This window comes from Strigops habroptila, chromosome 1 (assembly GCF_004027225.2).
Source record: "Strigops habroptila isolate Jane chromosome 1, bStrHab1.2.pri, whole genome shotgun sequence".
NCBI lineage: Eukaryota > Metazoa > Chordata > Aves > Psittaciformes > Psittacidae > Strigops > Strigops habroptila.
This window is the reverse complement of record NC_044277.2, coordinates 148,567,760-148,583,309: the sequence shown is the minus strand read 5'-3', so window position 1 is coordinate 148,583,309 and position 15,550 is coordinate 148,567,760. Positions and strand designations below refer to the sequence as shown.

Here is a 15,550-nt window from a genome sequence, read left to right as displayed (position 1 = left end):
TATTTTTGAGCAGAAGAGGCATTTCTCTTTGCATAGCTCTCTCCCTGGGATATTTTGAAAGTTACAAGTTTCATTTGTCCATTGAAAATTCTTCTTCATTTCAGTATATTACCTTAGTTTTACATTAAAATGCAGAAAAAGGGAAGATTAAAGATTTAAATGGATCTGATCTGGAGGCATTTAAAGGGAGAAGGACAGTGCCAAGTTTGCCAGTTTGCCTCCACTTGGGACAGAAATACTTGTCAAAATCTCAATAAAATTATGGAGGATGAGAAAAATCCTGACCTGTCTACCCTCTGTATTTAATAACAAGAATGCAGAATAGAAAATTCAGTGTCTTGTGTCTGACCAAAGGAGCTTTTTACGTTGTGACTTATGACTCGCATTTTGGAAGAAACGGACTAGAAAATGGAATTATTTAATTGTATTGGAAAGATTCATAAAGGAGAAGTAAAAACATTCTTGCACTTCAGGACAGCAATGTACTGGTCCAGGTCTGCGTTCTGCACGCTCCCAGAAGAGGATCGGAGCTGTAGGTTTGCAGTGGTATTGATAAAAGTTGGAGGTGTTCAGTGATTTGCAAAACAAGACCTAAAACAGACTGTCAAGCAATTAATAGCATGTCTGAGTTTGAATTTAGCACACACATTTCTGAGCTTACTCAATGGAGGAACCACATCCGAGGGGCAGGGATCATTAGCTGGGTTGCAGCACAGTGCAAACCCAAGTGTACGGCTTCTGGGCCAGGGATGGGAAGTGCACGTGGCTCTGCACTGCAGATGACCTCTTTGCAGTTAGCTCAAGGATCTCTGCATCATGCTTCAGCACGTGGTGTAGACATTCCTGGGTGTTTACCAGTGAGTTTATGATGAGCAGTCTCTCTCATGCTTAGATACCCCAGACAGTGCCTCCTTTGACTGAGCAGTCAGTTATTGTGGCTTTAGCATTCATAGTTAGCCAATGAAGGAGATTGTGTGGTCATTTGGCTTGTGCTTTTATATCCCTCTTGTCTGGCAGATGACTAAATCTGTGGGTTTTCCCCTGTAGCTTGACTAGTTTGTTACAACACGTGGCAAAGCAAACATGAATCGTGCAATGTATAAAACTCTACCAACTCACAGGTTTACAAAGTGTCCCCACCACCACCAGTAGCTTTTCCAAAAGGTTTGACTGAGAATTCAAAATCTCTTGATAAAAATGCTCTTTTACTGGCTTAAAAAAACAACCCATATGCATCAGGCTGAGTTGGTCCATAAGGAGCTGTCATAAACTAGAGCTGAGTCACAAAATTTCATATCATTCATATATCATTTTGTAGAAGGCAAGAAAGTAAAACCAAATAGACTAAACAACTAAAATGGAGCTGGGACTCAGAGGACTGTGATTCTATTCCTGTCTCTCCCATTTGTTTTCTGGATAACATTAGATAAGTCATTTTACTTTTGTACTTATGTTTTCTCGTTTGTCAAACGAAATATTGGCATTGATCTCCTTTGTAAGCTGCTTTGAGATCTGCCTGTCAAAAATACAGGGTCTGGGAATCACAAAATGTAGAGGTTTGTAGTCTTCTAGCCAGTAGTTCACTCCTCAGTCTGCATCTCCTCTGTAGTTACTGGGCAGAATTGGAGAAAAGTTTGCCAACAGTCTTACAGAACAGTCTTTTTTATCCATATTACCAGCAAGAGAAGCTAAATCCCACAAGCAGCCCAGTTTCTGATGAAGATTAGTCATGTTTATGATGCCATGTTTTGTCATGGTTCTCCCAAAGGAGAGATTGTACGTTTTTGTTCATGAGGTTGATAGCTCTGCAGGCAGAGATGGCAACTCCAGCAATCAGTCACACTTCCCCTCTCCTCCTCCAAAACACTATGTTCATGGAACTTTGTTATTGGTAAAATGACACATAGCATGATTTCCTGTCGTAGAGAGACCATCTACTTTATTAGTTTGAAGACAGAAGTGGAAATCAATTCTCTGTTTCCTATGTCTGGAGTCTGGGGTGCTCAGACAACCCGTGACACTGAGGCTGGCGTGCCTGCGATAACTGCACACAGTGGAAGTCCCAGAGCCAGATTTGTTCAGTTCTGCATCTGCAGTAATGACTTCTGACACAGTTCAGCTGATGTGCAGGGAGCCAAGGCAGCTACCTTGAAGGGAAACATGAGGGGATGCTGCGAATTTCCTTTATCTACATTATCTTTGCCCCTCCTTTACTGGATAAAGCAGAACAGCCTGCAGCTTCTCTAATAAAATCATGCTTTTTTCTCTTTTACACAATTAGTCTTTTAACCTTTCCTGATGGTTCTTTTGTGGTGGGTATAGCCAGGACGTAAGGAAGATGGAATGACATTTTGAGTGAATATGCAATATAGCTAGGTTAGAGACAAGGAAAAGACTTGGAGGATTTGATTAGGTTAAATAAAGCAGCAATAAGGTTTGCATTATCTCATTGTTTTTCAGTTACTGGTAAATTAAGCTTCAGGAATGGTTTGAGGCTTAGTTGCTAATTCAGGGTACATGAGCTCCAGAGATTTAGAAGGACATGGATAGTTTGCATTTCCATCACATGTAAGCAATAGCTCTTTTTCATGTGGTTACTCTTTAGTGCTGAGAAACAGAAATGTTGCGTTCCATTTGCAGACAGATCCAGAAAATAAAAGTAGGGCAAGCACTTGCTGGAATGTCAGTATTACACTGGCCTTTTGCAGCAGAAAATTCATGCACAATTTAGCAATAAACTGAGGGCTTGACTCACATAAACACATGTTCATCATATGAAACTCAGGTGCCCAGCAAAAGTAAAAATACCTGAAGGAAGGCAGGCAAGAGAAGGCTCACCCCTGTAGATCTTCACCTGAAGAGAATTACCCATTCAGGATTTGAAGCCTGATGGAAGCTTGTTTGTACCAGGTTGCTTTTCTCTCTGAAAATCAGTTTTAAACCTTTTTGTCTTGTTTAATTTCAGTTCTTGGGTGATTTACATACATTTCACACATCTCTGAACACCCGCTTTCTATTTTATGACCATGTGCAAGCAGGCCTGCTCGACTGTCCACTTTCCATACACTTTACAATTAGGGCTACTTAAGAAAGGCTAATGCTTTCTTAAATGAATGTAACAAATTTCCTTTAAATAGAATTAAATCTCATAAGTTTTATAGGAATAGTAAGCAGACAGAATATTATCAAAGAGGGATTCATGGAATGTGCTCCTTCATCTTTTGATGCCTGAAAAAAACACCATGGTTCTGAGGTGAATGTATCCTCTATTAAATCCCAATAACGTTTGCAGGGGCTGCAGGGATAAATCCCTGTAGGCTCTAACTATTTAACATCCATCAGTTTCCAGGCTGGAAATCTGTACAAACAGTTGTTCCATGTCAGCAGTCCTAAATGTTTCCTCTCAGTTTTAATTTGGAAAATAGACTGAAATTGAAGCTTATCCAACAGAATTTTCTGTGGTTTCATAGTGAGGAAGTATGGAGATGAGCCTTGAAAAAAAATCAGTAACTGTCTGAAAACCTGGAATGAGTTTTGACCATATATGAGACACGATGCCTTTCAGTATTTAGAACATAAACCAAAAGAGGTTAAAAAGAAAACAACAAAACTTGGTCAGGTGGGTCATTACCATTCCTTCAGAAGAAGTGTGTGTGTGGATCCAGATTATTCTCAGGTGGGATGCTAGTGTGGTTAGATATCAGAAGAGGTGGGACAAGTCCTTAGCACGACGTTGGAAGATGCCACGTACAGGTGCCTCAATGTTGTAGCTTTGTCTCTCTGAGAATTCTCCATGTTAGAGATGCATATAAGAAAAGAAAACAAGCCAACAATAATCTTATTACTCCTCATATTGGAATTCTCTTCCAGGACTAACAAAGGAATTATTTTACCTTTTCTCTTTAATGTGCTAAGACACTGTGGACTTTTGTCTCCCGGCCTTTCGAAGAGCCATTTCTTTCCTATTAATGACACATGAGCTCATCAGATTCCTGAGCTGGAGAGGCATCCTGCTGGAATGCCACAGCGTCAGCCTCTGAGCCTGCAGGTATGCAGAGCAAATTTGCCACACCACCAAATGACATGGTGGCAAAGAAGCGGTCTGCAAAGTTTGCAAGATGCAAGTCAGATAACCGGAATGGTGTTAGCTTCCTCAGCCTGCCTGGCTCACCTTCCTGACAATAGATCCCTCACATCATCACATTAGTCTGTTCAAATGTTCTGTCATTTCTGTGAGTAGGGGTTAAATATGCACACCAAATTAAAGAAAGGCATTTGTTAATGAAGGCTGATAGAGGTGTGAAGTTGATCCACTGCCAAGGTTTTGTAAAGATTAGCTGATGTAGCTCAGTACACTACATGTTGGTCAAGTCCTGCATTGAGCCGACGCTGGGATATGTGCTGCTGGCACACAGACACACATCTCTGGTGCATGTGCCTGCCACACTGCCAGTTTGTTTAAAGTTCATAGTGTATGAGGCCAAGCAGAGTTGCTGTAACCATCTGGTCAGCTTCTTTGCAAAATACACATCTTTAGAGCTTTCTTGCATTCAAAAATAAAATTGTTCTTTGTTTAGAAAGTGCCAGTGCTGGTGATTCCACCAAAATCCAAAAGTCAGGGATCAGTACATTTTCCTCTGTATGTCATGCCCTCTCCTCCAAGTGACAGGATTGCAAATCACAGTGTTTTAGGCTGTAAGAATGGATTTTTAGTTCCTTTAATTATTAGTTTCTGGCCTTCGTGATGTCTCTTTCACAACGAGGATGCTCACGAGTGTCTTCATCACCATGGAGGTTTTAACTGTCCTTTAAAACTAGCTGCCCCACAGCATCTGGATCCTATGATGCCTGGTTTCCTACAAATTTGGGTTTCATGACTGAATTCTCTGTTGTCTAATAAGATGCATGTTCAGAGTGAAGCCATTCCTATAACTGAGTCCTTCTAAATACTTTTACCTTTTTAGATTCTCTGGTATTTAATAGTGGTTGAGATTAGGTCCAGTCTCTTTCACTGTGGAAGGACTAATGGGCTCTCCAGCTGCATCCACCTGCCAAATATCATTCTCCCTTAGAAGAGGTGCCAAGGGCAGAAATCGTGTACTTCAGTGCAGCCTCATTTGTTCACCTTGTCTTTCAGGTGGCCAAAAGTACATCTGCATGATTAAACAGTATGAAACTTTAAAACTGGTGCAACAGAATGTGTAAATTTGTCTTACAGATGAAAGCAAGTGTTCAGTAGTGTGAAAGGAAAATGACATCTTCAAATTGGATGTGAACCAGATTATAGTCACATCTCTTGAGCCCTTCTTTCAATATTTTCTCACAAGCTACTGCATCAAGAAGGGCACACTTAAACCCAGTTGATGTGTTTGAGATAAGGTTTTCAGGATTTTCAATCTTTTCAATCCCGTCAGGTGCTTCCTCTATTTAGGATTTCAAGTTTCTCATCCCATAGCCAATTTAGCCCACAAGGCATGGTTACCAAAGCATCCCCTCCAGAATGATAAGAACCATTCTTCCCCTGTACACTTAGATGACAATTTTGTCGAGGTGCATCATTCTCCATCTGAATCCAAGCAAGGACTGTCCTATAAAGAAGACCTGCGTTCGTTCAACCAGTTGAGAGGGAGCCCTGTAACAAAGGGTCATTATGGGTCCTGCCTTACTCTGCTGCTATATGATAAGGACCAGAGTAAATTAAATTTCCTGTGACTCACCTGCAATTGGAGGAAAATTTATTGCTTAGTTGCTGCTGCAGCATATGGGTTTGTCTGCCCCTATGAACCCAGGCATGCAGTAAGTATGCAGAGGAGAACGAGCCTGTTATTTTGCAACAGGCTGTTGTGAAAACAGGCTGTTTCAGGCGCACCTGCAGCCTTCAGAAGGAAAAGGAATTAGCTGGTGGGTAGTGTGGAAACTCCTGCAAATGGGTCAGAGAGCTGTGTTGTTAAAAGCCAGAAGGCAGGTGCACACAATGTCCTTTTTGAGTGGACGAAGGGTGTCGGTAGGAGTCAGAGCAGAGCAGCTCTGTTGCTTGTTAATTCTTGTCTCTGGTTCCACCATTTCCTGTTCATTAACTCCCTCCACATCTCTCCTCTGTGCCAGAGCACAGTACTCAGACTCAATCATTGTCTCTGAGAGGGGTGTTGAAAGAAAGGGCCAGAGCAAGACCTCGCATTCCCCACCTCTTCCAAGCTATCTTTCCTGCTAGGAAGCAATCAAACAAGCATTTTACACTTCCTTGGAAAGATAAATTTAAGTCAGGTTTAAAGAAGGTATGTGCCCTCCAGCCAGGATTCACCTTTGTGCTGCTTATTCTGTCAAGAAAATTTGTTTTTTCTGAAGCAACTGTCTCACCCATCTCTGGATCTCACCCATGTTCTAAATCCTTCAGGAAGAAATAAACAGAAAGGTCTGGTTTTAACTGGCTTTTGTAAGGAGGTCAGTTTGTTTCTTGTTGCTTCTTTGTAGGTTTTCATATATTTTAAGTGGTAGTGTTATGCTTGGCTGAGCATGGTGGCAGCTCCATGGTCTGTATGGGCACACACACAAACTGTTCCACTGTTCTCTAAGGACAGTAGCAAACACCTCCCTTTTGATAGGTATCTGTTCACTTCCCATGGCCCGTGGTTCTCAGTGCCCTGCCGGAGCACAGAAGTGCCACTTGTCATCCCAGGCACTGTCCAGAATGGACAAGGGGCCAGAGGTCCTTCTCTTACAGCACTCTTCAGATCATAAAGTCAGGTATAGCACGTCTCTGCAGAGGTACCAAAGCTTTGTGCAGGGGAAGAAGGGTTTGTGGGCTGGAGAGCTCACATGCTGTGGCCATGAAGCACCATGTCTGCTGGGGTGGTATGGAGCTGCTAAGAAATGCAATCTGCAGCATAGCTTTTTTATCCATTGTGTTGGCAGACACCAGGAGCAGCAATGTTAATTATCTCATCTCCTTTATCCAGACCAGTTAGCACTGGACTTGTTTTCCCACACAGTACCATTGCAAAGGCTGGGGCTGTGGAACCACGCTCAGGCCACAGTTTGAGCAAGCCCTGGTGTGCCCAGGGCTGCCGGTGCAAGGCCAGACTGGTGGACCACACAACCTAGAGTTACTCTGCCCACGTTTGCTTAGGGTGACCCACCAGCCTTAGTCCTTTCACAAAAAAACACTGCCCATGGCTTTTGGATGGTTTGATACCCATCTGCCATGAGGCACTGCTTCAAATTAAACTTGCATTAACGGCTACCATAACATATGCTAAACACCTTGATCTAGGTGCACTACCCTTTCATGTCAGCTTTGCATGAATGCCCTCAAAGCCACATGCAGGTACAGAAGTGATTCCAGCAGCAAGAGGAAAACCGATGCTGTTCGTACTTTCAAGCAGTTTCTTAGCAGAAGCAGCATTCCCAAATCTTTCTTGGCAATTTACTTTCTGCTTTGCTTTATTCCAAAAGGCTCCTGCCTGCCCTGCCCTGCACAGTTGAATAGCCACGGGGTGGGTGTTGTGGTGAAGAACACCCAGTGCTCATAGTATTTTCATTCAAAATGTACAGGGATGGATGGAGGTGGTGAAGAACAAACCCAAAAAAGCCGACATGCGTTATTTAGGACGAACGGACTTGATTATAGATCCTGAAGGTGCTATAAAACTGATGGATTACAGGCTAAGCATTTCTGGGATTTGAGCTGTCTGGCTTCCACTGTGCTTTCATTGTGTCAGCCCCCCCTCTTTTCATTGCTTCTTGCTGGAAACATTGCACTGGAGCACAAGTGAAGTGAAGCAGGTCCTAACTAGACCCAACAGCTGCCTTTTGTTGCTGCTGTGGAAACAGCTGTAAGGGGGTAATATAATCACTCTTCTGTTACCAGTCAGCTGCATATCATAAGCACCTTTCTTGGATGCAGGGGACCCGGAGGCAGCTCCTGTGGTGATGTAAATGCTAATTGGGCCCACAGCATGCTATTTTGTGCCCCATTTGACATACTAAGCGCTTGTTGTTCTGTCCCATGAGCATAAAGTTGACTGAGCGGATATTCTGCACCGCTTTCATGACCATGAGACTCATGTTTCATTCATATACGGGAGGGGTCTTCACACTCATTCTTGTAGTGGAAGAAATTGTTTCTTGGCTTTTTGATCTGTTTCTTGTCTTTTGAGCATTAAAACTTCACTGTGATGTCAGTCAGCTCAGGCTTGGTGTGCTCACATTTGGGATGTTGTTTCTTCTTTTTTTGACAAATAAGCAAGTTTTGGATGGGTGATAGGGGTTGTTTTTATAAAAAAAAAAACCAGTTCTGTATTTTTGTGTCTGAGGTTACTGATTTAAAACCAGATTTGATGGAAGAATATCTAGTAAGTCATTGAAGAAATCATAGAAAGACAAATGGAACAGCTTATCATCACAAGTTACAGATTGTAATGGGCAGGGCACTATCTGAATGTACTTGGAGCAGGACTAGGGGTTGTTCTTTGAAAGCGGAAACAGACACGAGAGTATGTAAACACTGAAGGCAGCTGAGCTTCACCATGAAGAAAGTGGTCTGGGAACAGCTAGCCTGAGCTTTAGATACTGATTTTAATTCATGTTCTTGGTCACAACAGGTAACTTAATTAAACATCAGTTTCCCCTATAAAGGCAACTCACTACTCTTTTAGAATACTTCAGAGCCCGACCCTGAAAAGGGTTGTAACTAGTCAGAAACTGGATATACTGATTCACCAAATAGCCTTTGCAGCTGTTTTGATGGCATGTTTTCTGCTGCGGGTGGAGTATTATAGTATTTAGTGGCTAAAAACTGAGTTTGATGGAGTCGGTCTGTATCAGAACATTCAACTAAAGATCACAGGTAGTGAGTCTTCAGAGTGTTTACTGGTTTGGCGCAGGAGAGCATATAACATGCCAGCTGCATGCATGGGTACTGTGGGAGCCGGATCAAGAAGAGATCCACTCCTGATCAGAGGTGGAAGGGGTGGTGTTAGGTATCGGCTTGGAAAAAAAGAAATAATTAAGAAACTAAGTCAGAAACAAAAACCAGTTGCTACCTGTGTATGTTTCTATGCTGAATGTCTTGAGTTACACTTCATTTACTCTCTATGTTTATATCCCAGGTTCAGGTTCAGTGGTCGTATTCTTGGCCTTGCTCTCATTCACCAGTACCTTCTCGATGCTTTCTTCACAAGGCCGTTCTACAAAGCACTACTAAGGCTGTAAGTATAAGCATGCAGAAACTATGTGGAAACAGTGATCTCACAGTGAGTCCTGCAGAGACACAGACCCTTGTGGAGTTGCTCGAAGCACTCTGACCTTCAAGTTCTTGCCGTGTTTGGTTGGTCTGTGATAGAAAACAAACATGTTTTAATTTTCCTTTACTTTGTCCAAGACCTTGCCTTCCATAAATACTATATTGGTAAAAATGCATAATAAATATAACATTTATGAACAGGCATTTGAAAGTACTGACCCATAATTCCACAGTTTTCTACTTACTGATGAAAATTTATCGAACTTCAACTACATGGAAGACTGAAAAGTATCTTTGATGGAACAAAACAAAATAACAACAAAAAAGGGAGGGAGGTCATATTAAGAAAAATACATAATTTCTCATGCCTCACTGGGGGAATTGGTTTTTGTTCCAAAACACAACTCGGGTTCATTAGCTATGCTAATGTAGATACCAACAGTGAATGTTTCTTTTTGGCCTCCAACTGTCTTTTGTATTAGTAAGCAGAAGCTACCAGTAATATATTACTTCCAGTGTCAAGTTTATAAGGTTAATTTTAACTGACAATCTGTCCCTCTTTATAGACTGCAGTAAGTCAAGGTACATAAAATTTGCAGCAGTGAGAAAAGCCAGAAGTAGTAAGTTCAGACTCCAATTAAATTACAAAGAGCAGAATAAAACTTAACTGAAATAGTTTATCAAGTAAGATGATGCCAAATCAGCAAAGATATTTGTCTTAACATCCTCTAAGTTCTTTAGTGTGTATTTAACTTACTAGTTTTTTTTAACAATGAGTATTGCTGGGGTCCAAACAGTTTTCTCTCTATTGTATCTGAGCTAGTCTGGAAATAGGCTGAAACCTAGAGTGCTCCCTGCATTGTTCTTGCCCCTTTAAGGGGTTTGAAACCACCTGCCCTTTCAGCAAACAAAGCAGGCTCCTTACTAGCAGAAGTTTAGGCTGCCTGGTCTGCCTTATGTCAGTCTTGTGTGCTCACCTTGAGGATGATAGATATGTGGAAGCAGCCAGGCACAGCATGGTGGGGCCCATCCATCCTGAAGGTAAGCATGTGCTCTGAAGTGCAGGGCATCCTGAAGATTCACATAAAATCAAGCCTCAGGGGTGCCCTCTGACAGCAAATAGTGCAGGCAGCCAACAGATTTGGCCTTGAGCCCAGCCATACAAAGCAGTTGCAGAACTGCTTTGAGAGGGTCTGTATAACAGGCTTTGATGTTAACAAAACCAAATGAACACCAGCTTTATGTTGGCTCTTCAGCACAGATCTGTTCACATTCTTACTAGTAAGTCATCCTGCCAATAGTCATAGAATCATATGTACAGCTACATCTTTTTTCTTGCCTTGCAATCAGGCCATGTGATTTAAGTGACTTAGAGTACCTGGATGAAGAGTTCCATCAGAGCTTGCAGTGGATGAAGGATAACAACATCACAGATATCCTGGATCTCACCTTCACAGTGAACGAGGAGGTGTTTGGACAGGTGAGCACAGCTATGTAAAACATCTGAAAAGCCAATCTGAAGCTGACAGAGTTGCACATAATGAACATCTTTCTGTCAGAACAGATCCTTTAGCCTTTCAATAACATTTCCTTCTCCTACCTTCTGTTTCTTTCAAGCCACTTGTTTCAATGCAGGTGTTTATTCTTAGGGTTTATCATATAAAATACCAGCCCCCCTACAGGCCTATTGAGCCACACACTGATGAGCATGAGGAATTCTCTGAAGTGGAGTGCAGCTCTTCTCTCCAGGGTCTGGTTCACACAGATGTGGCATTCAGTGAATGCAAGCAATGTAACTTAAGGCTGATGTGACTGAAAGGGTGGGGGATTAGGAGGGAAGAAAAACATTTGGCAGGTGGTGTAAGACCTGGCAACTCTCACCATTATTTTGTCTGAAAGCTCCTTGATAGATTCTGTGCCTCTCACCTTCCACCTACTCAATAACTTGGTATGTACATCCATTTATTATGCTTTCTACCACTCAACTCTACCTTAGTCAGATAAATCTCTTTAACCTGGCTGATCTGGATAACTGTAACTTTAAATGGGGTGCAGCCCTGGCTTAAGTCCAGATTGGCCACCAGAACAAGTGTGTCCTGTGGGATTCTTCAGCTTGCACTGAAGCCCTGGTGCTCTTTGGTGTTGTAACCCATGCTAGATTACAACTGTCTCTGGAAAGCCTTGAAGAGACCCAAAGCAATACCCAGACCAAGATTAATGACCTCCAAGGAGATATGGAAAACCAGAGAGGCTGAAGAACCAAGCTCACCAAGTACTGCAAGTTAACTGGAAGTTAACTTGTGTAAGGAGCAGACACACGGTGTTAAAGGGAGCAGAGATCAGGTGGAATATACAGAGAGTGGCTCTTAGCCCTTGAAAATGAAGTTGACAGTAGGAGTTTGCACAGAGCTAGGGTAGCTCTGTGAGCCAGGGGAGAGGTGACTGATTTCTGAGGGGAGGAATTCTGGCCCTGGGAGTTCAAGGGCTGCTCAGCTATAAGCTTGAAAGTAACAGAAAGCATGCAAGACTTCAGGGGATGTTTTCAAAACTGAATTTAGGCTGCTTATAGTACAAGGTTATGAAGGATGAGCAGAGTCAAGGGTGAATGAAGTTAAAAGGATAGGACAGAAGAATTTAAGTAAGAAGCCTCTGTAGGAACGATAACCCTGTTTTTCCACAGACTTAAATGCAGGGGGTTTTCATGAGCTTTGAGCTGAGAGCTTGCATGACATTCAGTTGACAGTACAGTGGTTTCCCTGGAAGGTATGGCTATATAAGACTAATACACAAAGACAGACAGAAACATACTGACATATTCACACAGACAGATGAGACAAGTTTGTATTTACATTGGAAGATTACAAAGTTGAATAAGAATCTCAGCCTGAACTGCCCCGACGCATCTGAAAGTAACATTTGGCACACTAATTACTTGGTATCTTCGCCCCAAAGAAAAGAGCTAGACAATTACATAGCAGTCTGTTATGGAAGATAAGAGATGGCTCCAAAGAGAATAGACAAAAATCACAATCTGTTGTAGATACTGTGATATGAAAGTAAGAAAACCAGAATTTTTTGCCAGTTCCCACGTTGCCTAGTACTTTATTTCACATGCACTAGACACTGACCTTGCTAGATCTAGGGATGGGGGAAACAGTGGTTCTCGCTGTGAATTCTGGCTGTCAGAATCCAAGAGTCCCAAGTGCAAGTGAGATTTTTACCCTTCTGAGATTTGCTAAGTGCTGACAGCAAAATAACGAAGAAATCGCAGTCACGTTTTACGCTCACAGATGGATCCCAGTTGGAAATTCATGCATGCCAAGAGTATCTGACCACTTAAATGCCATCTGAGCATTGCTTTGCTGGGTACGTGTCCAAGTGTAGATCACGGTGGGAGCTCTGCTAATATTTGGGAAACTGTATTTCAAGGGTTGGGTAAGGGAAACAAGAAATAGTGGCTCTTTGAGAAGCTGTGTGGTAGATGGGTTACAGCCCTTTTGTCCTGCTTCCACAATGACTTTATTATGGACCAGTCACTACTTCTTTCATTTTTCCTTTCTTGTCTCATTTCTGACGGGTATTGAGCTTTAAGCCTTTCAGGCAAAATCCTCTTTCTTGGTACCTTTTTAATTAGAATTTACTACTGAGGAGTTCCAGCCTTCTTGCATCCTGGAGCACTACTGTAATAGCAAAGATACAATGTCAAACCAAGCATTACATGTTTTTACTGGTGGGGCCTGGATGCCAATTTGAGAGTTTCACTTATAAGTCAGGGGGACGTGTCAGTTGCTTGTGACCCTATGTACTTTCTCATGCTTTTACCCAGTAGGAAGTGTTCTTCTAGGCCTGTCTCCAAGCTCTATATGTGGATACAGCCTGTCTCTGAGCCCTGGCAATTGCTCCAGTCATGTAAAAGGAGTGGTCAAGACTGGTTGAAGTATCTCCTTGCCATTCTGAAACCTGATTCTGAATTCTAGCTCACATCTCTGGTTAATGCCTCTATGAACAAGAAAGAAAAAACAGGGACACATTGTTAATGATTGCCTGCCTCCAATTCTAGATAACTATTGTATTTGAAATTATATGGATAATGACAAGTTGAAGAACTCACCAACATGTCTGGGTGTTTGTGGGAAGTCTTGCAAGAGATTTAGAACATCTGGACTTAGGGTCGTGCTTTAAACTAGATAACATTTAGTCTTTAGTTTTGACAGATGTATCTTGAAGAATCCAGCATGGCAACTGGGCCGGAGTGTTTCCCTCTGGACAGTGCAGCGTTGCTTGTATAATGGAGATCCATGATTTACATTTGGGAGTTTAACCTGAACTAGCTAAGAGTTCCTAACTCATTACATCCAACCTTATTTGTTCTTGCCGTTTCTCAACAAAGCTACAGATTAGGTGACTCATTCAGTGTTTCCATAATTCATAACGTTACAACAGGTCCCTCAAGCAAAATGACCTAAATACTATATATGCTGTGTGCTGTCTGTTGGGCTAATAAATAGATAATAATATAAATAATATGTAAATAATACAAATTATGAATATGTATTCATGCAGCTCATTTACTATCTGTGCTAGACATCATTGTTATAGCAGCAGAAAACTGAAGAGGAGAGCAAGACATTCTTCCTTTTAAATCCAATAGAATTGACTGTGAAAATAATTGCAAGACAAATATTATTTTCTGTCACACACGAGGAGTATGTGCTTGCTGGGTAGAATCTAGATTGATTCCTTAAATCCCTTCTCAGTCTTAAGCCTTAGTAACCCAAGCCAACCAAATTAACCGTTAAAGCACAATGAAATGCTGTAGCTCTTAGTATAAAACAAACACAAAAGTGATTTTAGTACAAACATTTCACAGGTTTGGATGGCTGATACAAAACTCTGAATCCCACAGTGTCTGTATTTGTCCTCTGCAGGGTGCCGTACAGGTTTTGTTCAAGTAGTGTATTGGCAGTATGCATTTTGTGATAATATCTTTGGCTATTGGGATTTCTGAGTAAACACTTTTATTACCACTTGGGGAAGGGTAACATTTGTTGCCTAAGAGACAAGTAGATACCTCTTCCAGTTGGCAAAACAGGCTGCCTATTCCGATACTGTGATTGCCTCTCCATCCTGTTTCTTGGTACTGTTGCTTGGATAATATATAGCAAGTAGCAAGCTGGTATGGTTGCAGCTCCTAGCAGAGGAAAGCAGAGGAGAAGGATGAAAAGATGGACCAGAGTGGCACATTGTGCATGGCTTATGGATGGTGCTCTCTGAATCAGTTTTGCTGGTACGGTTTGGAGTAACCTAAAGGTCAGTCCATCTTCAGCTGGGGATAAGGCTCTAGGGCAAGGCCTGGGGGGGTGTCCCTCATCACCCTTTCTGATTCTACTGCAAATGGGCAACAGGCCAGAACGAGAAATATGGCTGTTAGGTTTTTCACTTTTCAAAGTACAAGTTAAATTTGAAACAGAATGTGAGCCATACATTGCTACAGCACTATTTGTCTCTGTTCTGTAGGTGACAGAGAGAGAGTTGAAATCTGGAGGAGCAAATACAGCAGTGACAGAAAAGAACAAAAAAGAGTACATCGAGAGAATGGTTAAGTGGCGAGTGGAACGAGGAGTGGTTCAGCAAACAGAGGCCCTGGTCCGTGGCTTCTACGAAGTAAGTAACAAAGTGATGTTCTTACAGTCTTCCATTCCTCACCTGAATGAGATGAACCCATGGTTAAACTGTGCTTCATCAGTACCCTAGGAAATAGCTGAACAGGCACAGATGGCAAGGAACTGGGGTGCCTGGATCAGTAGAGACAGGGACCGTGAATACGGCATGTTTAGCATTAAGGGAGAAAGGATAGAAATGGGTATTCTGAATATGATGAAGCATAATGATCAAATGCATTCTGTTCACGTACTAAGAGAAGTAGGCATTTGCAAATTTTGTTTTGCCTTGCTGCGATACATGAGAACATCATGAAGAATTGTACACTTTGGTGTATGTTTAGGGACTCATTCCGGTAAAGTCGGTCCTAGGATGCAGTCAGCTATTATCTTGCTGGTATTCATGGATGCTGCTCCATTGTTGTCCCTGAATTTTGGTCATTTATTGTTGCTCAAGACCTAGATCTGAAAACATCCTTCTGGCAGTGTTGCTACAAGGACTGCCAAAGATTGGACAAAAACCTGTGGCTTTCCTGACCAACTGGTGTAGCCACCTATTCTTGCCCCTTACTAAGCATATTCAAACATATATCTTGGCCTGGCAGCTGTACACTATAAGTAAAAGTTAAGGGCTTTCTTGCAGAGGGAA

General features: G+C 42.0%; 1 protein-coding gene across 7 annotated transcripts in view; it reads left to right on the top strand.

Annotated features, from left to right (window-relative positions):
* The window catches only part of HECW1 (HECT, C2 and WW domain containing E3 ubiquitin protein ligase 1), a 253,174-nt gene that overhangs the window by 223,422 nt on the left and 14,202 nt on the right, over positions 1-15,550 (top strand). For all 7 annotated transcript variants that reach the window (XM_030505556.1, XM_030505377.1, XM_030505468.1 and 4 more), the window contains 3 exons: positions 9,108-9,206; positions 10,592-10,721; positions 14,759-14,905. In XM_030505556.1, the coding sequence (XP_030361416.1) occupies positions 9,108-9,206; positions 10,592-10,721; positions 14,759-14,905 (376 nt within the window). The remainder of the gene's footprint in view (positions 1-9,107; positions 9,207-10,591; positions 10,722-14,758; positions 14,906-15,550) is intronic.